Genomic DNA, 22,104 nt, shown 5'->3' on the forward strand with positions numbered 1-22,104 from the left:
AAGCCGAGCGAGCATCACGATAAGACGAAATGCGTCTATATTGCTTGTGCTTCAACATCGCGGGGCTGCAGTCGTTCGCCAGTACGCTAGCCCACACGGGCAACTATCCTCCCGGGCTGGACCTAGCCTGCAAGCGCGTGGCCGTCATCGGCGCCGGGTCGTCGGCCATCCAGGTAGTGCCGACGGTGCAGCCGGTCGTCAAGTCGCTGGTCAACTTCGTGCGGTCGCCGACGTAGATCGCGCCGCAGTTCGTCGGCCGCCTGGACCCCGGCGGCCGCGCCACCGTGTATACAGAGCAGCAGAAGCAGCAGTTCCGCGACGACCCCGCCGTGCTGCTCGCCTACCGCCGCGAGGTCGACCACGAGCTCAACTCGCGCTTCCCCAACTTCTACAAGGGATCGCCGCAGCAGCAGGCCAGCCGCGACATTGTCGAGAAGAGCATGCGCGAGCGCCTGTACAAGATGGCCCCGGTCCTGCGCGAGCAGCTGGTGCCCAAGCTCGACGTCGGCTGCAAGCGGTAATTCTCCCTTCTACACCATCACAGCCAAAATCCTTGCTAACCCTCAGTGTCTGCCAGAGTCACGCTCGGCGAGGGCTACCTCGAGGCGCTGCAGGAGGCCAACGTAGAGCTAGTGCGCGACGGCATCGCCGAGGTGACGGCCACGGGCGTCGTCACGGCTAGCGACAAGACGTACGAGGTCGACATCATCATCGCGGCCACGAGCTACGACACGTCGTACGTGCCCGCGTTCGCCGTCACGGGCCGCGCCGGCGTCGACCTCGGCCAGACGTGGGCCAAGACGGGCGCCGAGGCGTATTTCACGTGCGCCGTGCCCGACATGCCGAACTACTTTAATGCGTGTTTTCCCCGTTTGCCTTTCTGGTCTTTGCCGTACTGTGCACGGTTAACAGTGTCTGCGTGCAGTAGTGGTTGGCCTCAACACGCCCACCTCTAACAGGTTGCTAATGCCGTCCATCGAGGCGTAGGTCGACTTTGCGCTGGCGTTTGTCGACAAGATCCAGCGGCAAAACGTTAAGAGCGTGGTGGTCAGCCGCGCCGCCAGCACCGAGTTTAACGACTACAAGGACGCCGTCATGGAGCTGCTGGCGTTTTCCGGCAACTGAAACAGCTGGTGCAAGGGCGGCACCGTCACCGGCCGCATCGCCGGCCCCTGGCCCGGCTCCTTCAACCACTTCCTCGAGTCGGTCCGCTCCCCGCGCTTCCAGGACTTTGAGTTCACGTACCGCTCTAAGAACCACTTCGCGTATTTAGGTAATAGCCTGACGTTGAGAGATATTAAGAAGGAGGACCTAGGATAGTATATCAGGGTGTGAGGTGTGTGAGGGGATAATGGTAATGAATGTGTGTAAATAAGAACAAGTTAGAATGCAATATGGTCAACGCAAAGCTGTGTTGCATGTTGTTACAATCGACTTCTTTCATCCTGAAAACTATTAAAAGCCATTCTGGTGTACCTTTGCTTCTTTTCGTTCATTGTTCTGCTCATCAATGCGGGCGCCCATGCACGGCTCCAAACTTTGACCTATTCCACACAAAACCGTTCGGAGGTCTAATTAAGTGAACCAAGTCCTTCCAAGCGGTTGTTTACAGACAACTGCAAAATTCCCCCGGTTCAATAAAAAGCCTACACTCATATTCCAAACTCCCAATGCCACAGAAATACTGCGCGGCTGTGTTTAGTTAATGTTGCAAAGCCGGGGGTCGCTTCACTAAATTAACGAAGTCCTTGCTTGCCAGACTAATTACCGGTCAATAATTGCCCCCAAACATGATGCAGGAACCGTCAACGGTGTTAATGTGGATGCTTGCGACAAGAAAATAAACACCCACACCTCCGCCACTACTTAACTATTGACTTCACTTCGAAGTGTCACATTCCCACAAACCTCGCAGTCAAATCGCTTGACGGAAACCCCAGGAGCCATGACCGCCTTACTCCGGTATTTCCGCCTGCTGCAGCAAGGAGCAAGCCAGCCTGGCCAATGGCGTTGCAACAGACGTCCCAAAGCGGGAAGATGCACTTTACCGAGGCTCGGCATATTCTCCGGCAGCGTCGTCGGCTTGGTGCATCCGACAAATTTGCCCCCTTGCTAGCCCCGGCGGCCTATTCAACACGCTAGGCCACTTTACATAGGACAAGTCCGTGTCCGAGACGCTGTAGGCCGGCCCGCGCGCCACGCTCTAGGAGCCCGCATTTATCCCGCGCGCCGGTAGCACCGAGGAGGGCGATGGGTACTTGGTGGTGCTGGTCAGCCAGCTCCATGAGCTGCGTAATGATGTGTGCATTCTCGACGCGCGTAATATTGCCAAGGGCCCGCTGGCTGTTGTGCACCTGCCATTCAAGCTGCGCCTCGGCCTGCACAGCAACTTTGTCGAGCAGGCCGAGATCGACGCATGGAAGGGGCGGCACGAGGCCAAGCTGGGGCCCGTCAAGCCGCTGTCGTGGCAGAAGAAGGCGGGACGGACGGGCAGTCAAGGAACGGGGACGGAGTCCGCAGTGTGAACGGAACACTGCAAGGAAATAAATTAAATCAACTCTTAAATAAAATAAATGGATATACATGTGTATGTCAGAAATGGCCGCTACGGTTGGTACGCGCCGTCGAGATTGTCGTGCAGAAACTGCGACCCCGAAAAGGACGCGTCCATGATCATATCCGTGTCCATCAGGCCAATGCGCGAGCTGGTCAAGTCGAGCGTTTCGAAGACGTCAAACTGCAGCGTGTCGTCCATGGTCCTAGAGCATGTCGGCATTTCTATATTTCAAATGGGTCATCTCTTCGCCGAGCAGGAACAAGCAGGGTAGAATAAGACGGGTGTGGAATAAAGACTCGCGGACAAGGGCAAAAGACAGTCCTTACAGGCTAGCAGAATAGTCCCACGGCGACAGGACAGGCGCTCCACTAATGACGTTGCTGGTGTGGGCGACGGTGAATAGCAGGAACGGGCGCGTCAGCACGATGACGGACGCCCAGTACCGTAGGTGCAGCAGGCCAACGGCGCGGCGGTGCTGCGGGTGCAGCGAGGCTCTGTGTGTGCTGTCTGTCGGTGGTGTGCTGCCCGGCTGGCTGGCAATCTCACTAGGGAACAAAGGTGCGAGAGACGAGTGTGATTAGTCAAGAAATGGAGGGAAAAGAAGAGCCCACCAGCAGCCCAAACGCCCTAATACTATCGGCTTCCGCCTCGTCGGCCGGCGCGCGCAGTAGATGTCTCGCACACCATGCGCGCCGCGTGATTCCACCGGATCGACGAGTCGGCGCCGATGTAGCCTACAGGGGTTGGGTTAGGTGAGGGGTGAGACTGGTTCAGGGGCGGGCGGCTACGCACGCCACTTCTCCATAGAGTCGAGCAGCAGGCAGCTGAGCTCCTCCTGCAGCAGCGGGTGTCTCGTCGGGCTCCATCACCTGGTTGGTGGTGGCGGGGACAGTGGCCGTTGCGCGGACACCCGCGGGGTCGGGGTCGGGGTCGGGGTCGGGGTCGGGACCAGCACTGGGCAGCAGCGCCGGTTCGACATTGTCCAGCGCCGGGCCAGAGCTATCAGATGCTGCGGCGGCCGTCCCAGCAGCCGCAGCCGCAGACGCTGACCCTGACTCCCACACAGTCGCAGCCGGCGCGCTCTCGAGCTTGCGCAGCAGGGCCTGGATGTTGTCCACGGTCAGCTCGGGCAGCTCGGCCTCGGGCACGAAGCGGCGCAGCAGCTTGATAGAGTACTCGAAGACGTCGCCCGACACACGGTAGAAGGGCCGCTTGTGGCTGCGTAGGTCCATCTCGCACGGGATGTCGGCCGCGCCGCAGTGCTGGCACGTTCCGTTTTCTGTTACCTCCCCAAAAGGAAAAGGAGTGTCAGTCAGTCACCCTGGCAACGACCCTCGGCTTCAAAACATTGATTTGGGGTTTGGGGGGACGCACCTATCCCGACGCACTGTCCCGGAAAAATCGGTTAGTTGAGGCCGGCGGATGTGTAAGACGGAAACTTGCCTTGGTCTTGCGCGCGTTGCAGCCGTTGTAGCTCAGGCGCGTCCGCTTTCTCCTCTCGACAACTCCTCCAAGTGTGTCGTGCGCGGGAGACGACGTCAGCCCGGATTCGAATCGGGGTCTAGGCATGCAAGGATTATTCAAATTGTCGCATACTTTGTCGTTAATACCGTAAGCAACCTTGCATCGTTTCAGTTCATCGTCTCAAGCCGTATCCGCCGCGGTTGTTGTCTGAGCAGATGCCCAATTGCCGACCACCATACACCCTAGAAATTACGTTTTACGGTAATTACCAAGGTGCAGGATCAAGAGGGTGCGACTCTAAGCCGGCCCCTGAGCACATTTGCACACTCCTGCATGTTACCCCTACAACACAGAGCCATTTGTGAACTATTCATTCTGTCCGGTTCAGTGTTAGTGCTCGTGCACGTAAAATAGCTTCATAACCCCAGCCGCCCGCGTAATGTCACGTGTTAGCTGTTAATTACGCTGCGTCCTGCTTGGGCCTTCCATGGCTGCAGCGGCTCCCCAGGCTCCCCAGGTTCCCCATCTTGTACTCGCCGGCAGAAGAAATACCGCGATGCCTTATCTCTCATGCCCTCATTCCTTCCAGACGTCACATCCGGCATAGACGCCGGCACTGGACAGAAACAGCCGCTCACCTGCAAAACAGAGTTCTTCCGCTGGGTTGTCAACTGTTTTGGGTTCTTGGTGACATCAAGACCTACGTCGTTGTCCACTGTCCTGTTGGCCAAGCGTCTTGGTAATGCCTGGCGCGGGTATTCCACATGCGATAGTTTTCCAGAAGCCGTCGTGGTCTGGACTTGAGGCATCCGTGACCTGTAAGGGAAGACAGCCTACAACCCGAGGGACGTAATTAATCATGTCCGAGAGGACAGTGTATGATGAGCGTAAATAAACGGGCCAACAACATGGAGGCATGGGGAGCAGCATCTTGAACGTACAGTGCACACTGCACGGCCTCGAAGTCTGACATCGCCATCGCCGAGTTTACATTGATTGTACGACAACCCGCCAGCATTTACGAGAGGAAACCTTCACTAGGCTGTGATAATTTCGCTCGTTAAACAGGAGAATATTGCAACACAACGAGCTGCAAGAAGTCGAAGCGTGGAAGAAGATGAAAAAAGACGGCGGTACATAATTCCGTGCCGTGCAATGAATGTCCGTTGGCAAAGTTTCTTCCTCCCCTGCAAAACATATGGCTGAATACCTAGGAGCACGGAATTGTTACAACATCTAACATAACTTGCCCTGCTTCCAGACCCCAAGATCTTCTTATCTTATCTTTAGGCCAGGCATCCATCATTCCATCCATGTTCGCGTTTGTTTTGCATGTCGACCCCACAGTCGCGCTTTTTGCTGCCGCGTCTGTGTGGCATTTATTAACCCGCGACGTATTCGTACCGCCCTCTGAATATTGAACGTACCGCGAACAACAGGAGCAGCGACAGCAGAAGCAGCAGCAGAAGCAGCAGCAGAAGCAGCAGCAGAAGCAGCAGCAGAAGCAGCAGCAGAAGCAACAGCAGAAGCAGCAGCAGAAGCAGCAGCAGAAGTAGCAGCAGACGTAAAAGCAGCAGACGAGGGCGTTGCCCCAAAAGCTGCCGCAGGGTAAGCAGATTTATTACACTACGATCGCCAACCACATGGTTGCATGACACGAGACTTTGATGCTGACGTGGATTCACAGCAATTACCACAGGACAACAACCAAGTAGCTATGCACATGATTAATTACCTAACCACCCAAGTCACTTCACTTATCCACCATACGTACCCGAATCGTCTCCATGCATCCGTAACCTGTCCATATGGGTGGAATGTGCTGGAGTGTGAAAGATATGTCTCGAAGCAAGATGCCAGCGAATTGAGGCAGTCGAGGGACCTAGCCACGCCTACCTGATTACCCGAAACATTTCACCTACATAGTTACTGATCTGGTTTTACAAGTTAGAAGCTCATGCTTCGGGCATGCGGTCCTTCTACGTCCGGCCCTACTTTACCGCTCTCGTGGTCTCTCGTCGCCTGCGCTGGGAACATCTAACTACCCCTTGAGCTAATCCTGCACGAGTGGTTTGATTCAACCCCTCTAGAGCAGAGAAGAGAGAACATTATCTGACTAATAAATGTTTATCTAGCACCCAGTTGCCCGCTCGCCCAGCTGCCGCCCCTCCTGCCTCTCCCGCCTCGTCCCTCGCTCGCCTCGCCCACTCCACCAGCCCCGGCCTCGTTCCCCGTCTCACCCGCCCGGCCTCAATCGGCTGTGCTGTCCAACCCAGCCGCTCCGCCCGGCCCGCCCGGCGCCCCCCCTGCTCGTCGACATGCAAAGCTCTAGTATGGCGAGCGTCGTTCCTTCCCGGGGGGGATCCATATTTGGCGGCGCGAGGACGCGCTGCAAGCGGCCCAGAGCCGGCGCAATATCCGAGTCGACCAGAAAGGGCGGCAGCAGTGTGTTTTCTTTGCCGACGCGTCGAGAAGCGTGTCACCTCGCCTCCCGCGCCCCCTGGAGCCGGGCCAGACGGCCGGCCCGCACCTCGCGCGCGCCTGGGACGTGCCGCGGCTGCCGCACATCGACCGCGGGGAGATGCTGGGCATCGCCGAGGGGCTTAATATCGCCCTCGAGTACGAGGAGCGCGGGGCGCTCCGGGACCCCACGATGTTGGTCTTCACCGACTCCAAGTTTAGCCTGGGAGCGATTGCGGCTTTGCCCCGGCACGCCGATGCCGAGCTGCAAGATATTGTCGAGTTTGTCGTGTGGGCGGCCTGCCGGCTCCGGCTGTGGGGCTGCAGCGTCGAGCTCCGGTGGATGCCGGGCCACGACCACGGCGTGGTGTTAATGCGCATCGACTACCTGTCGCAATAGTTGCCAAAGGTATGTTGGCATGATCCTTCTCAGTAGCGAAGGCCAAGATGATAATATGCAGCCAAAGTGATGGAGCTTCGGATAAAGCCATGAATCAGCCATTGGAGCAGCAAGGCCCTTTGTAAACCTTACCATTCTAGATTTGCCAGAGTCAGACAGGTGAACCCAATATTCCTTTTGCACAATCGCCACGAACACAGCAAATCTCACCACGGCGACCACTACAATAGCTCAAATAGAAGCTACAGCCTCAGCAGCTAGAAGCCGCAGCCTCAGACGGGAGTGTCCTCAAGACGCCGCCAGGTAAGCAAAATTATTAATGCGATCCGTGCTAACATATTACTTTCCGCTTGGGCTTGCATTATCCACTTTTGCACACATTATCTTACATTTAACCGGGCGTTTATTTCTTTGTCGAATACGCCTAATTTTCTAAAGATGTCTTAAAAGGAACCGAGGTAATTAGTAGCTGGCGAAGTGTAACTTCCATAGCACCCGGATCACCCCCGCCACCTCTTTAAACCTCATTCCTCGCCAGTATGGGGAGCAGCTTTTCTCTTTCTGGGGAAGAGTTTCATGTCGGCTGCCAACAGGCGGCGCAAGAAGCGCAACCTTGAAGGGGCTAGGCTGTGCTGCTTGTGGATGTGTCGGCGCTCCCTTCCTCGTCTCGCTTCGTATCGAGAACAGCCGTCGAAAACAGAGAAAGGCTACCCTATGTTGAACACGGGGAGATGCTAGCTAATATTTGACGAGGCTCTCGGCGTCTCTCTGGAAAATGCTGAGTACATGGCTGAAAACGAAGGGGGAAAAAAAACGTTTAGGATTTCAGCTAATTTTGCCTCAGCCCGGATTCGAACCGGGGTCTCCGAGGGCATGCAAACAAGTTTGTCATGCGGTTGTCGTTTCGGTTTGGTATCTTACGTCGTATTTGGCGAGTACCGTCTGGGCGGGGGCCCAATTGGCGTGCATTATACCCCCGAGTAATTACGTTTTACGGTGATTACTCGGTGCAGAATCAAAGGAGGTGCGGCCCTAAAACCGGCTCCTGAATACGTTCGCACACCCCGCGTGTTACCACCATACCACAGAGCCATTTATCTGAGCTACCCATTCGACTAGGTTGTTACTGCAGTTGCACCTAAAACTGCCTGATAGACCCAGCCGCTCGTGTGAAGTCACGTGTCTAACTGCTTGGTTGGTTGCAACATTTCGACCTCTCTTGCGAGTTGCGACCCATCACCCATTAGTGCGTGTATTCATCCGCCCATCACATCCGTCGCCATGCCACCAAATAGCAGAAAAAAGCACATCGCGATGCCATGTCCGTCACACCCTAGCATCCTAATTACGACACCCAGAGGTGAGCACAGACGCTGCCGCTCGACAGAAATATCGATTCACTTCCAAAAAACAGAGGCTGTCGTGAGACAGCTGTCAATAACCGAGCATGGTAATGGATAGATATGCCACTCTAACCCAGCGCTCCGTTCCCGCGCTGTGGCCATTGTAAAAAATTCTCCATGGCTCGTTAACGGCGGCGAGGGCCGCATCACTGCGCACAACCAAGTAGCCAAAATAATAAGATGCACTTCCCAAAGATTGCAGCTAGGTGGCTTGGCAACATCCCGCAATCTGCAATTAAATACCTAGCGAGCACTCTCTGCAAAGGGGATATGAACTGAAATTTAACATTGCAAACTATACAGTCGCATCCCTTTTGCTTAGCTTGGGCCGGGACACTCGCTAATTAGCCATGGCACTCTGTCCGCCCACGAGGTTACAGCTCGATGCTGGTCTCCGGAAGGGTCATTTAGGTTCACTTATTCAGCCATCGTTCTCTAATTAGCAGCTTAAGGGACTCTTAATTCAACTGCGTCACTGTTAACAACCGTGTTGATGAGGTGCAGGAGAAAGAGAGGGTGTTGGCATTCGCATGCCCGGGAGACTTACTTCCCGTATACCGGCTCTCAAAAGAGGTATTCACGTCCTCGTGGTTAAATCGAAGCATCGACCGGGTCGTAATTACAGACGGCTCGGCTCGAGCCGTAGATATGGTAATTAATGCAGTTCTTGGACCAGATGCGCATTTGCCGGGCATGACCTCAATGCATCACTTGCAAGCGCTTCCCATAGGTCAATTCATTCCAAGATATTTGATCACTATAAACCTTGTGCCAGCTCAGTTCGTTGCAGTAATTACCAGTCTGCAAAGCTACCTTCTATGCCCCACCACGGACACCCACCACCAACTCCCGCGATTTACCGATGTTCAGCCGAACTTCACGGGCGTGGCGGTTGTTGGCGCTACCCCACCTCGACTCAGCCCCGAGCACCGCGATATTATCTTACCTTATCTCACGCAGCTTTAGTTCCAGGTGCCATCAAACCATAATCCTCCGTCGACTTAGCCAAGAGATCGCTCAGACTTAGACAAGACAAGCCAAGACGGTCGCCATGTCGGGAGGCGAAGATCTCCCCGAAGAGGAACGCTCGCGGCGGGGCCGCATGAGAGCAATCTGGTAAATGCGCCCGGCCCGACCGCGGCATCGCATGGAAAGCTTGCTTGCGCCTTGGCGTGCTCCGAACCCTGCCCCGCGCCAAGCTCAAGCGCCCAATCTTATCACTTATTCAATGACAATCAACCCTCTGTCGGCTAGCGGCTAACATGGACGTCGCGCCCCAGGAACACGGGTCTCGCGCGCGGAAAAGAAGAGCTGCTCAAGGGCAAGATCAAGCTGCAGCAGACGGTCGGGCTGGGCAAGAAGCCCAACGTGATCCCCCCGGCCCAGCCCGAAATCCACTGCGAGCCGCGCACCGTCGACATTGGCTGGCACCCCGTCGCGGGCTTCGCCGGCAGCTGGTTTGCAGAGAAGACGGGGCTCGGCAAGATGATCACGGAGAAGATCCACCGCTACCCTGACCCGACTCAACACTGGGCCGTGCTCGTTGGCGACTACTGCCACGAGCTGTGGATGGTAATTAATCAATTACTCACACTGTTCCCTGCCCCAAGCGGCAAGCCACGAACTACAATGCAGGCACCTACTGATGCTGTGCGGAATACTTAGGACGAGCACCTGGACGTCATCTACATCAACGAGAAGATCAACCGGGACGAGTGGCACACGTTCGAGGTGGGCAAGACGTGCTTCAACGACGAGGCGCTGCGACAGGCCGGTGAGGCTCTCTCTTCCCTTGTCCCTTCCGTTCCTCGACGCCGCGCCCATGAGAAACCCACCCCACAATCCTGAAAAGGGGAATCTGACAAGACCTGACATGCACGCGCCCCAGGCGAGATGGTCATATACAACATGCGGGAGAAGCGGCCGGCGTACAACTTGCTCAGCAACAACTGCCAGAACTTTGCCATCCTGATGCTCGACGCCATCCAGGCGGGCGCGCGCCGGCAGTTCGCCACCAGCTACGCCGTCTTCCAGCGCGCCACGGGCGCCGGCAGAATCGCCGACCTGTTTGCCGACGACCTGCCCGAGGACGACGGGCCCGAGGTCGTCCAGCACGCCCAGCAGGTCATGGACGAGCACACTACCAAGCTCGACAACCACAGGCACTCGTCTCTTCCCCATGTGTGCTGAGATTTCTCGCCGGGCTCGCGTGCTTGCTCGCGTGGATCATATAGCGTGTTGGCGATCTTGATTGTGTGATGAATCATTTAATTGTGCTTGAATCTAATCTCATTTCAATTACAGCGCAGCCAGCGATTCTGATAAATAGCGTAACGAGACCTGACACGACATGTTGAGTTGCACGGACGCAGCAATGACCAAAACCGCAATACCCCAGTAGGTCGCGGTGGATGTGAACGCCGTAATCAGTGAGAGGAAGTCCTGGCTGATGATCGACGCTGTCGCCGATAGCCCTGTCTCGGACGGATTCGGTATTCCTTGCGAGGTAACGACGAGGGAATTAGCAGGAATTACTATTCTGGCCGATCCTACCGTTGACAAGTAGACTATTTGCAAGATGTTGGTGGCTGACTACAAGTTCTCGTGTCTCCTAGGCGGCAAACGATATCTACGATGGTAATGATTTTTATCACATCTAGATCGTATAAGCTCAAGACCAACAGAGGCACCTACTGTGTGAATGTGGCATGACGCTTATGTGGCGCTGCGCTTGTCCTGGTAGCTGGCTAGGGTGTGCGCGGGGTATATAAGGCAGCTTTGCGGACCGAAACTGCAACGAACAAATGAGCTGAACCTGGGCTGACGTGAGGGTGGTAATTTGGGGCTGTGGTGTAACTGCTGAACGATGCTGTTAAGAAATTGCAAACACAACAAGTAAAGGTCTTGGATCGATTCCGGCTGAGTGGTACGGTTTTTCATAAACTGGTAAAATAAATTGGATCGCCATCGACAAGGGCGGGGGATATCACGTGCAGCGCTTCTCGGAGTCGAAAATGCCCAATCACACCACTCGCCAATCATCATACTAATAAAACCAGAAGCGGCTGCACATGGGCCCCCAGCCGCCTCCCCCATTTAGAATCGGTTTAAAGCTCCGCGAATTAGTCAATTGCAATGATTGACTTTCTCAAAGGAGCCGGGGGTAAAACCTATTACTAGGGAAAGAGCGCATCTGGTTCAATTCCAGACAGCCCCATCAAGCTTGTTCTACAAAGGCCCGGGTATACGATCAGCTCACTGATCAACTGTTGTCGCACACAACGGTGCAAGAAAACGTCGTCAAAAGAGTCCTTCTATTAGGAAGAAGAAGAGCGGCCTGTATAGCTTAGGTGCGCTACTACTTAGATGAAAATGAAGCCTTTGTTCCAAAATGTAGATCAGGCCACATTTTGGCCGGAAATAGTCAATTACGTCACGTGGCGCACCTTCTTCCGACAACTGTCAGATTACTTGTACAGATTCTTTTTTTTGTCACTTCTTACAGCGTCGCTCAATAACCCTGGCCGGCGACAATTTCGCCGGCCTCGCAAGACAGCTGTATACCGACCTAGTCGCCTACTTCAATTACAGGCAACAGCCGTTTCTAATAAAGACTGGTGGACCAGCCGGACCGCACTGCCCCACGCCGCAGAAGTAATATTTAGCAGCAACCTAGAGAAAGGATTTAACATAGGGAGATGGCTGCTTTGGGGAAGTGGGCGAGGGCTGAAAGCTAGGATATGTATGGTACGACTGCGAGACGAGAGAAGCGATGACTTGCGAACAATAACGGAACGAAGAATTCAAAAGAAATGTATAGAAGAGCAAGAGGAGTTAAATTCCTCCTTATCCTAATTATGGATGGGGACTACCGGAAATGCGCATTTGGTCTTCATTCGTACCGGTCTGGGGCCAGGGTAATTAGCATTGCGACGGCTCTTGCAGAGCCCGAGAGTTGCTGGCATACTTGAACGCTTGATTGGCGCGTTAGTTGATGTGGTGCTTAGGTCGCGCGAGCTGACTGAAGCGTGGATTGATGGGTGTGTGCTGGATCAGTGAGACGGCGTGAAAGAGCGATGGAGCTTATTCGTGAAGAATGGTCCTGAGCGATCCTGTGTAGTCAGATATTTGGCCCGCTTTATGTTACCTAGGCGAAAACTTCGATCTTACATAGCGGTGGTAAAATTAGTGCCGTTCAGTTGCTTGAATTTTTGCGGTAAATGTCGCTTTCAACCTGTTAATGTGTGCGTGGCTGTGGATATGAGCCATTCACTTTTGTGGCAAACCTAACTGTGAAAGTCCCTCCTTGAGTAGAGCCTCATTGAGCAGACGAAATAAAGAAACATACAAAGCAAAACGAAGGCAAATGCAGATCACGACCTGGATTAAATAAGCAGGACAGGGGACAAGGGTGGTAAAACGCAATCTCCACAGGCGGCCTCAGTCCCCGAGCGTTGTCTTGCCTCGTTAGGAACCCAGTTCCTAAGCTAGCCGGCGTGCGCGGCTTCGGCAGTCTCAACGAAACCGGCGCAGACCGCTCAGCGGAATCCGAGATCCTGACAACAGGCTTGAAACAAATTGGCTCGTTCCATCATTGGCCGCCATTGATCGTGGTAACTTGTTCTTCTTTGTACTGGCTGCTTTCTTTGGCAGCCAGTGGACGTGCCGTGTTCCGTAAAAGAGAGCGGACGCCTGGACCATAATATCCCCCGAGTAACCACGACCAACGCCAAAGCCCAGAAAATTGTTCAGATATTAGCTCCCCTGCTATCTCCCAATCTCCCCGTTCGATTCGCGTGTCCTCGAGTTTGGGTGCTCGAGGCGCGGTTTGGCCGCTCGGATCGAATGGGTTCCATGGTATTTCTGTGGGACCTTTCAACTCTGCCCAGGCCACACACCACGAGACGCCAGACAGGAGAACCCTGCTTCCAGTGCTTTCGTCTCCCAGGCTCGTTGTCGCGGTCTAGATGACAGGGCATGTGGGCTGTCGCGCAGACCATTATTTCTTCCTTGTTACGTATTTGATGTGAGCGGTGCTCAAGGAGGGTATATCGCCTCCCTTCACTTCGGGAGACCGGTCTGTAAATTTTTTTTTTGGAAACCTGAGATCACTCCCACTTGCGTGTTCAAATTCTGCTTTGAGCCGAGGGTGTTCGTGGCGCTCTAGCCACGATTGTGCCTAGGCGTTTTGTTGCGATGCAACCTTAGGGGGTGATGAATAGTACGTTGATTCATGTTCAGTGCTACCGTATTCTAGCTGAGGGGCCCTAACTAAGTGGGTGCGGGCCGATGTCTGTGCAGCACGTTCCTCCGTCACGTGCCTACGCACCCGACCCTCTTCATCCTTTGTCGTACGGTCCAAAGTGTCGCGATTCCAACAGAGGGTCTAATTTGTTCAGCGCTGAACATAGAGAGACCGTCACCATCCATCCCCCGACTGACTCGGGTTAAGCCCCAAACCTTGGCGCTAGTATCGTTTGTAACTCGGCCCTTTTGAAGTTCGAGGAAAAGAGATATTGTTGCCAAGGAGCAGTTTCCCGCTGAGCAGAGACAGGTTTGGCGTCAGGGCGGAGACATTTTTCAGTCGCGCCCCCGGTCTCCCTACGCCCGCTCGATTGTGATAGGAAGAGGATTATTGCCCGTTTTTTTATCCTCAGGCACTTGAAGGAAGTTGCCAAAGATGCATGCGATCTCTCGATTAACTCGGTGAGCCCCGAGCCTTGGCAGTAGTTCTGCATTTTTCTAGACAAATGTCTCGAATAATATACTAGTGTCTACCAAGGAGCGGTTTCCCGCCGGGAATGGACACACCGCCTGATTGTCGTACTTCGATCGCGTGCTCTCGGATGCTAGAGGTAGCCGCGTCAAGTTTCCAGGACGGGCAGCCCTAGGACAAACGAAAAGTGTGATGACCCTCCACACCGCCTTCTCTTCTAGGCCCAAGCCTCATGGTTAATAGCCCAGGGACTAGAGCATGGCGATAATTGGATACCTCAACTCACTCGGTGCGGTTTTGTAGGTCTTTCGCCTCGTTCTCTTCCATTCCACCTTCCTTTGGAGATACTGATCAACTCGTGACACGGAAAGGCTACCAATTCGAAGCATCTAAAGGTTGCCGTGCTGTGCTGCTCGCCGTGGACCCGGAGCGGGTGTTGCCTCCGAATGTGGGAGTGAAAGCAGAGATTAGGTTAGGGAAACTACGAAACCATGACCTCACTAGGGGAGAAAGTCAAGATCTATTCGTCGTCTGAGGTGCAAGCGTGTCGTGTCTCTCGCTGGCCAGCCCATCAGCCATTAGTGTGTGTTTTGTCTGGCCCAGGCGCCGACTTCCAGGATCCAGTTCCAGCAGCGAACATTGTTCCCGACCCCCGTTGTTGGAAGCGTGGCTGTGGTCGAGCGCGACTTCGAAGTTGGATTAGATAGGAAACGAGCAGAAGACGGAAATCTGCCAGGCACGCAGACTTTATACCTCGAACTGGCTGGAGAGCAAGAGGTTCGGGAAGTGAGTCATTCTTTGAGTTCAGAAGTTCAGCCATGGTTAAGTTGTCAACCGACAAGCTTTCGGCATGGGGCCAATTATGCCCTGCCCTGCGCCCCACAACAGCCAAAAGTTGGCCAACCCTCATTATTCCTTCTCTAAAAAGGCCATCCACCAAAGCGTATTTGTATTGCTCTCTGCTCGGCACATGCCACGAGTATGTACATGTCCCCGTGTTCGGTCGTGGCATACGGAGGTCCATAGTGAAATATGTCCTTCACCGAGAGAGCCAAGAAACCCAAACGAAAAATAAGAATAAAATAAAGCCATCGCCCATCAACACCGGTCCAGAATGCAGCCACCTGGTATCTCATCCGTAGCAAGAATTGCATTCAGCCAAGATGACGACCACTCTCTCCCAGGGTCAAGGATGTGATAGATCTTATGTGTGAAGAGAAGACGAAAAATGCAACCGTGTCCTGGTCAAGGTATCTCGAAAAGCTGACAGATCCCCCCTTGCCCAGCCAAAAAAAACGTTCCCGAAGAGCAAACCTTGTCATAAGCACATTGCCGCTTAGCCCCACATACATCGAAGCGGGTGAGAGGCTCGTCGACATGTCGAAAGCGTATTATCAGAAACACAAGTAATGCAAACGAGTAAGGAAAATAATAATGTGGAGCGGCCATGAAGCGTGGCATGTACTGACTCTTACGTACGCGTGTAGGGAATGAGAGCTTGCCCATTTTGCAGAGCTTTGGCGGCTTCCCTTATCGATCAAAAACAATGATCGAGCCCCCACTGGGTCCAAAGCAATCATGTGTGTTCCTATGTTGGGGCATGTGATCCATTGCGGAAGGTCTCAAGCATGGCCAAAGTGTATCCACAGTCGAACCAGTGGAGTTAACCACGTGGTTTCCTAAAACCTCTCCCCCCAAGCCCCTTCGAGGCCATCGAGTATGATCCCATTAGCATAGTGTTCGGGCTCTCTGGGGGCGGGCATCGCAAAGTGCATGCGACATTTCCCAGCGCTGCGGTGTATTCTAGGCGCCGATGACATTAGCGCCTTCCCGGCGCGCCCTTCCTATCGGAATGCGAATTTCTCCTTCCGAGTCCGAGTCCTCAGCAGCGGCACGGTCGAGCATCCGATCTATGTCCTCGTCTCGCAGAGCAGGACGCGGTTTGAATGGCACAGTGAGGCCAGAAGAGACAGGAATTTGCTTGAGCCGGGATGCGGTCGCTTCGATATGGCCATTGGCAAATCCCCCATTAATCTTACGCCTTGGCGTGGCCCGGGAATTGGGCGTCCCAAAAGGCTCGTCAATCTCCATCTCGCGAGGGGATTTCTCAAACCCAACGCGCTTCTGTGTGTGAGACTGGGAACGAACATGGTTCGTTGGTCTCCCACTCGGTAGGCTTTTCCGGGGCCCGGTAGGAAGAGCTGTCCGCAATGTTCCGGGTTGACTTGACGGCATTGTTTGAGAAGGAAACGCGTGCTTGAGATTTGCCGAGTTTCCTGGGCTGCTCATGAAAAGAAGAGACTCGACCGCATCTTGCTCTCTTACGCTCTGGTTGGGAGAAAACAACATGGGATCAGCGCTGGGCGTTCTTTGGAAGTGGATTCCGAGATATGGACTGGGCTGGCCTGGTGTGTGAGGCCCAGTGTTTGGTGAAGACTGGTGTGAGCTTGAGAGATAAGCAGGCGGCTGCCTCGGATTCGAGTTTCTGCGGGGGTTGCTAAGGTGTCGAGATGGCTGGATCGACACAGGAGGCGCGAGCGTATGGGTGGGCTTGACGGGCGAAGTTGAACTTCCACGGGAGCCGGAGAGCGGAGACTCTCGCCAGAGAGAATCGGCTGTGCGGCTGGGGAACTGGTGCTGCGACCCTGTCGCAGGGGTTGTGCTGTTGCTGCCCCTATGCGAGACATTGGACAGTTGGGGGCTAGCCGAGGAACCGTTTCTCAGCTGTACGGTGGACGTGCTAGAGGTAGGAGATGCGGCCTGAGAAGCCAGTGTCTCTACCTGGTCAATTGAGTGAGACTGCCACCCGTGGCTGACTTTGACCATTGCGTATGACAGGCGTACTTTGAGCTCGGCAGAAACCTAGGAGGAGAGTCAGTAAGGTTGACGAAGACCGATAGCCATCGATTGGCAACAAAGTCCCGAACGACACCTCCAGACGCGTACCTCTCCAAGACGGCTGCTGGCAGTTGAAGCGATACTCAGCGCGCTAGTGTTTCGAGAATGGCCAGGCACGCGGACCGGCGACACGCTCGACTGATTGCGCGTGTGTTTCACAAGACCGTCTGCCATTCTCTTCCTCGACAAGGCCCCATTTCCATCGGCATCCATGGCACTAGTGTCTGGTATCCTTGCCTGGGCTGCAGCAATCTGCGAGAGCCGCAAGAGTTGTGACTCCTGGCTCGAGTCGTGCCCGCTGCCGTTCCCGGGGCTCATGCCACCCTCGCTTCCGGGAGGGGTGAAGATGAGATCGCCGTCGTTTGTCGAGCTGTCCTGCGAGTTGCTGCTCGAGGGAGGGGCGCGCTGTCGCTGGGCCGACGCAGTATTGACGCGGCTTCTCTGGTGGGCGAGAGGAGCAGGCTTGGGGGGGAACGACGGCGAGTATAGGATCGAGTGGGAATAGGAGTCGGCGGAAACGTCGCCCACGGGCCGGTCGCGTTCGGGTGGATTGCTGCCGCTGCTCGGGGGGCTGGCGCGGAACGAAGTCGCGTGGCCTGCAGCAGCGGGTCGTGTTTCCTGGCCGTGTCCACCCAACATAGCGTCCGGTTCGCGCTGCACTTTCGCGGGGAGCGAGTCGATGGCTTGATTGATTGCCGAAGGCGGGATTGACGTGGCGTCTTTGTCCCCGACACGTCGAGGGTCGAGCCGAGGCGGAAGCAAAGGTGCGTCGATGTCCATGATTGCAACGCAGCGGGCAGAGCAAGCCGCCGATGAGAATGGGGGCAGAGCGAAATGGCGACGATGGGCCCGACGCGAGGCGTAGTGGTGGGAGAGCCAGACGAGGGGGAAGGGGAGCGACGCGAGGTCGAGTTCGGCAAGGCACTGCAGGGTTTGCGAGATTTGGCGATTTGGGCCGACTGGGACTGCAGTGGTGGACGGGACAGGCGGCGGGTGCCCCAGGGCCAAGGTATTCAGTTGGCTATTACGCGGTTTCGCGACGCCGCGGCGGCACCAGCCAACTTGGTTAGCGGGCGTGCCGCGCCCTGGCAGAATTGGAGACACGCCTGGCCAGTGCTCAGTCGCTGCGCTTTGCGCACTGGCACGGTTCTGATTGACAACGGAGCCACGCGGCCAGGGCAAGCTCCACAGTCACACCCGGAGCCAAGCCAGTGCAGCCACGTACTGCACTGTGCAGCACAGTTCGAGCCCAAATCCGCGAAGATACAGTGGCGGTACGACCAATTGGCCCAAACCCTTCCAAGTCTCGACGGCGAGGATGTCGCTGCGAACCACAACCCGAGCGTTCATCAATAGTGTGCGCGTGAAGGACGAGTGGTTAACATGGGGTTTCCCTGGTTTCAACAGAAGCAGAAGCTGGGGCAGTATACGTCACGGGAGCGAAACCGTGGCGGTATCGCACGATGCACGCACGGGTCACCCCAACGATCCTGCCCGCAAAAACCCTCGGATGACTGGATTGGGCGGGGTCGCCCAATTTTTCGCGAGTGACCAAAAATGGCGCTCCACAGCGACCTCTGCCAAATCGGAACGCACTGACCACTGCGACAGGCATTGGGGAAAGCGAAATTGGACGCGAAGTCACGTGCTTTCCTTTTTCATCAAGGCCGCCTGCTCGGGCTGGCCCCTGCCCACCACTGCACACAATTTTTGCCCATGCGGAGTGGGTTCCATCTGTTAGCCGTCCGAACCAGGAAGGAAGCCAGAATTTTCTTCAGGCGGTGTGCAGCAGCGTCAAATAGGTCCTGCTGCCATGGAAAAACATGACTGGTCTCGATTGTGGAAGTTGGACCTTCTCTTGCAGGAGCGCGCCCCGCCTCTCTTGGACGACACTCCAATATGTGTCGATAACGTCGTACCTAAAAATCAATCGCCTCATCCATTCATTGGGTCTTTCTATCCTGGGGAAGACAGGAAGGTATAACCTGGATGCAATGGCTCTCTTCCCTGACAGTGTGGCTAGAAACAGCCTGGCCAAGGGCACGAAAGAAGAGGGGTAATTGCTCCCCCATTCAGCTCTCTGGGTTCTCTAAAACACCACTGTAATGCGTCGTCACCTAGAGAATGGGCAGAGTAGTCAAGATCCTAGTCTGGGGCAATTATTCGCCCAGCGTTGACTACAGGCGTATGATTGTACCACCTACTCTCAAAAACAGCATCGCTTTACACAAGTCTCAAGACCCCAGATGAGAGAAACCACACTGTTAAGCCCGTTTAGGACTTTCCCCTTCTTGGTAATTAATTAGCAGGCAGTATTTGGAGATCCACTGCAGCGTCGACAAGCAGTTGAGATATAAACCGCCTGCTCCGTGCTCATCGTTTCGGGTCGTTGGTTCTAATTTCTGAGTAGCAGACATTTTCTATCGCCAAGTTCCAACACCTGGCTTAAGTCAGGGGCTTCTTTCTGGGGACTCGTATTTGCTAACTTTTCGAATGATGGCTTCTGAAGCCCTTTTTGTACGCCTACTACCTACTACCTATCTACACCTTTCTCCATTTGAACCTTCATGTTTCCAAGTCAGCGAGGCTGTCTGTCGCCTGGGCTCTCTTTATGTCTCGGTTATGAGGGTCTTTCGTTTTTAGGCAGTTTGCAAGCACCTCGCATAACCCTGATTCGAATTCGTCGCATATAACCCTATCCAAAGCCCCTCGGCGAACTGCGACCCGGTCGCCAAGAGGCGCAGCCAGGAGGAGGCTTAGCTCTCTGACGAATGCCTGTGGCGCCCCTCCTGGATGCCCCTCAGTCAGGCCTCTCCATCAGAGGGGTAGGCACATGATTCCGCCAAATCCCGGCTGCGCCACCAACTCGGATTGCCGGAAAGACCGCGTCAGTGAGGCAAAAAGAAGGTTTGCTCATGTCCAGGGCAATTTATTAAAACCTGCCCCTAGCTTGTTGGCCATGCAACATTTCTACCTAGGATTTTTCAACAAACACTCTTCGTGCCACTTTCAAGCTGCTAATTTGCATTCACGACACAGCAACCACTGATCGCTTTATCCTCGCCGATTTTTTAGTCGTCGCCTCGGAACTTGTCAATCGCATCAAGGGAAAAAATAGAAGAAAATAATGTCGGCCCAGGAATATTACGCTGCGTCGGGGCAGCCAGCGCAGGCGAGCCCATACCCGCCACAGGGAAGTCCAAATCCCCAAGCCAGCCCATACGCACCCCAAGGACACCAATATCCAGGCCAACAAAGCCCATACCCTTCTCAAAGCCCATATGGGCAGCCACCAAGCCCGTACCCCCAGCAGCCGCAATACGCTCCCAGTCCAGCACCAAGCCCAAATGCTATGACATATCCTCAGCAGCAATACCCGCCACCGCCTTATCAACAGCAGGGTCAGCCATACCCGCCACAGACGCAGCCTGACTACTCCCAGCAACATCTGCAGCCATACATGAACCCGCAGGATCAAAACTCACGCCCCACTTCGGCCCAGTCCGGCAATGCCGCCTACTCGGCCCCATCACCATACGACCGTCCCCCTTCGTCCCAGTCGGGGGCAGGCTACCGACCGCAGCCAACGTACGCCGACCCCCAGCAACAGCAGTACAAGGACTCGTCTACCAGCACGTACCCAGGCGCTACACAACAAGGTTCAGCTGTCCCTGCTGGAACGCTTGGTCCTGATGGCCCCGATGGCGAGAAGGGTTTCCTATCCACCGTTGCCGGCGGTGCTGGTGGCGCCTTCCTCGGTAGCAAGATCGGCCACGGCGGCACCATGAGCAAGATTATGGGAGGCGCGGCAGGCGCGATCGCGGCCAACTTCATCGAGAGCAAGCTCAAGGACAAGAAGCACAACAAGCACAGCAATCAGAATGGCGGCGCCAGCCAGGGTGGAATTGGCGGGATGTTGGGTGGCTTGATGGGCGGCAGCAGCCAGCAGCAGCAGCCCCAGCAGTATTATCAGGGCCAGCCAGGCTACTACCCGCAGCAGCCACAGTACGCCCAACACGGCCAAGGAATTGGGCACGGCAACGGACGCGGTCACGGTCACGGACATGGGCACGGCGGCCGTGGGCATGGACACCATTGACACGAGCTCTAAGCTCTTTTGGAAATGCTAGTCATGCCACTTTTTTGCGCAGTAAAATTTTCTTTTGGGCTTCCCGGGGCTAGCATTCCATGCAGCGTTAGTTTTCTAGATTTCATTTATGTTTGGTTACTCTGGTTTGGCGGTTCGCCGTTGTCGCAGTTCGGTGCCAAATCCTCGGATTATTTCCTCTCTGCAGTAGGAAGCGTTAGATATCTCCCGTCACTGCTAATTATGTCTTTGGTCGGACAATAAACGAATTCAAACAAAGAGCCCGATTTCTCTCATAACTAGTTATCCCACCGTAAGGCATGTTGTTCGCGTTGTAGTAATATCGGCGATAGCTAAGGCTCTAGATGTACACATGAGAGGTGAATTAGGTTGTCGGTTTAGATTCCAATCATATTACTAACGCTTAGCGGCAGACTACCTCTAGGCCCCGTGAATGACGTGCAACAACTCCTACACGAAATTACTTTAAGCGCAAAACGAATAAAGAATGAAAAATAAGCCAGCTTGTCTTTTTTCGCCGAATTCTGAAAGGAAGTAGAGGTTGATATGGTAAAACCGATCCATAAATTTTAGTCCTCAGGAAATGCAAGCCATTCTTGTCTTCACCAAACCACAATGTGAGCACCATGAGGCCGCTCTTAAGGCTCATGGTGGCAATAGCCGTCTGTCTCCTACAGCGGTAGAAGCTCTGCTCTCCACAAAACGAATGAAAGCAGACACAAGGCGACCCGCAAGGGAAGTAATAGTAACATCCTAGGGACACAGTACAGTCATATTCGCGATTAAGTAAAGAGTAGGCTCACGTGTAGACCGGCGAGCTTTATATAATAGAGTGAGATTTTTGATAAAAGCAAGGGAAGGGCAAAAGATACGACCCCCTAGGTTTTCGATCAAAAAGGGCGGTGACAAAATAATTACATTGAAGAGGTAAAAAGATATCACAACATGAAAAAAGACAAAACCAACAGCAAGGTGAGCGTGCGGCTCACCTTATAAATTACAGGTCCGGTTAGCTACAGCTAGGTAGTCAGATACGGTAAAGAAGGTGTTGGAATAACATACTGGAATGACGCGCTGATCCAAGGAATGCGGCTCCGC

At 54.6% G+C, this 22,104-nt stretch overlaps 6 protein-coding genes across 6 annotated transcripts; 4 read left to right on the plus strand and 2 right to left on the minus strand.

Annotated features, from left to right (window-relative positions):
• Positions 1-29: 29 nt before the first annotated feature.
• On the plus strand, positions 30-1,320 carry B0T26DRAFT_675006 (uncharacterized protein; the record flags this gene model as incomplete). The annotated part of the gene is made up of 5 exons (XM_060439775.1): positions 30-218; positions 249-517; positions 578-859; positions 960-983; positions 1,131-1,320. 5 exons carry the CDS (start codon positions 30-32, stop codon positions 1,318-1,320), a joined length of 954 nt encoding a protein of 317 aa, XP_060299360.1.
• Positions 1,321-1,945: 625 nt separating this feature from the next.
• Positions 1,946-2,525, plus strand: B0T26DRAFT_675007 (retinal pigment epithelial membrane protein-domain-containing protein; the record flags this gene model as incomplete). The annotated part of the gene is made up of 2 exons (XM_060439776.1): positions 1,946-2,086; positions 2,208-2,525. 2 exons carry the CDS (start codon positions 1,946-1,948, stop codon positions 2,523-2,525), a joined length of 459 nt encoding a protein of 152 aa, XP_060299361.1.
• An 80-nt stretch (positions 2,526-2,605) lies between these two features.
• Positions 2,606-4,126, minus strand: B0T26DRAFT_750709 (uncharacterized protein; the record flags this gene model as incomplete). Its single annotated transcript, XM_060445265.1, has 6 exons — positions 2,606-2,759; positions 2,884-3,102; positions 3,192-3,291; positions 3,350-3,392; positions 3,427-3,836; positions 3,946-4,126. 6 exons carry the CDS (start codon positions 4,124-4,126, stop codon positions 2,606-2,608), a joined length of 1,107 nt encoding a protein of 368 aa, XP_060299362.1.
• Positions 4,127-9,335: 5,209 nt separating this feature from the next.
• B0T26DRAFT_675010 (uncharacterized protein) lies at positions 9,336-10,474 on the plus strand (the record flags this gene model as incomplete). The annotated part of the gene is made up of 4 exons (XM_060439777.1): positions 9,336-9,400; positions 9,565-9,856; positions 9,950-10,058; positions 10,173-10,474. 4 exons carry the CDS (start codon positions 9,336-9,338, stop codon positions 10,472-10,474), a joined length of 768 nt encoding a protein of 255 aa, XP_060299363.1.
• A 5,329-nt stretch (positions 10,475-15,803) lies between these two features.
• On the minus strand, positions 15,804-17,537 carry B0T26DRAFT_643530 (uncharacterized protein; the record flags this gene model as incomplete). The annotated part of the gene is made up of 3 exons (XM_060437542.1): positions 15,804-16,862; positions 16,947-17,309; positions 17,427-17,537. 3 exons carry the CDS (start codon positions 17,535-17,537, stop codon positions 15,804-15,806), a joined length of 1,533 nt encoding a protein of 510 aa, XP_060299364.1.
• A 2,713-nt stretch (positions 17,538-20,250) lies between these two features.
• On the plus strand, positions 20,251-21,028 carry B0T26DRAFT_750713 (uncharacterized protein; the record flags this gene model as incomplete). Its single annotated transcript, XM_060445266.1, has 2 exons — positions 20,251-20,861; positions 20,905-21,028. The coding sequence occupies 2 exons, from the start codon at positions 20,251-20,253 to the stop codon at positions 21,026-21,028; spliced, it is 735 nt and encodes a 244-aa protein (XP_060299365.1).
• Between the last annotated feature and the right edge of the window lie 1,076 nt (positions 21,029-22,104).

Source organism: Lasiosphaeria miniovina (assembly GCF_030549165.1).
Source record: "Lasiosphaeria miniovina strain SMH2392-1A chromosome Unknown B0T26scaffold_3, whole genome shotgun sequence".
In the NCBI taxonomy this organism is placed as follows: domain Eukaryota; kingdom Fungi; phylum Ascomycota; class Sordariomycetes; order Sordariales; family Lasiosphaeriaceae; genus Lasiosphaeria; species Lasiosphaeria miniovina.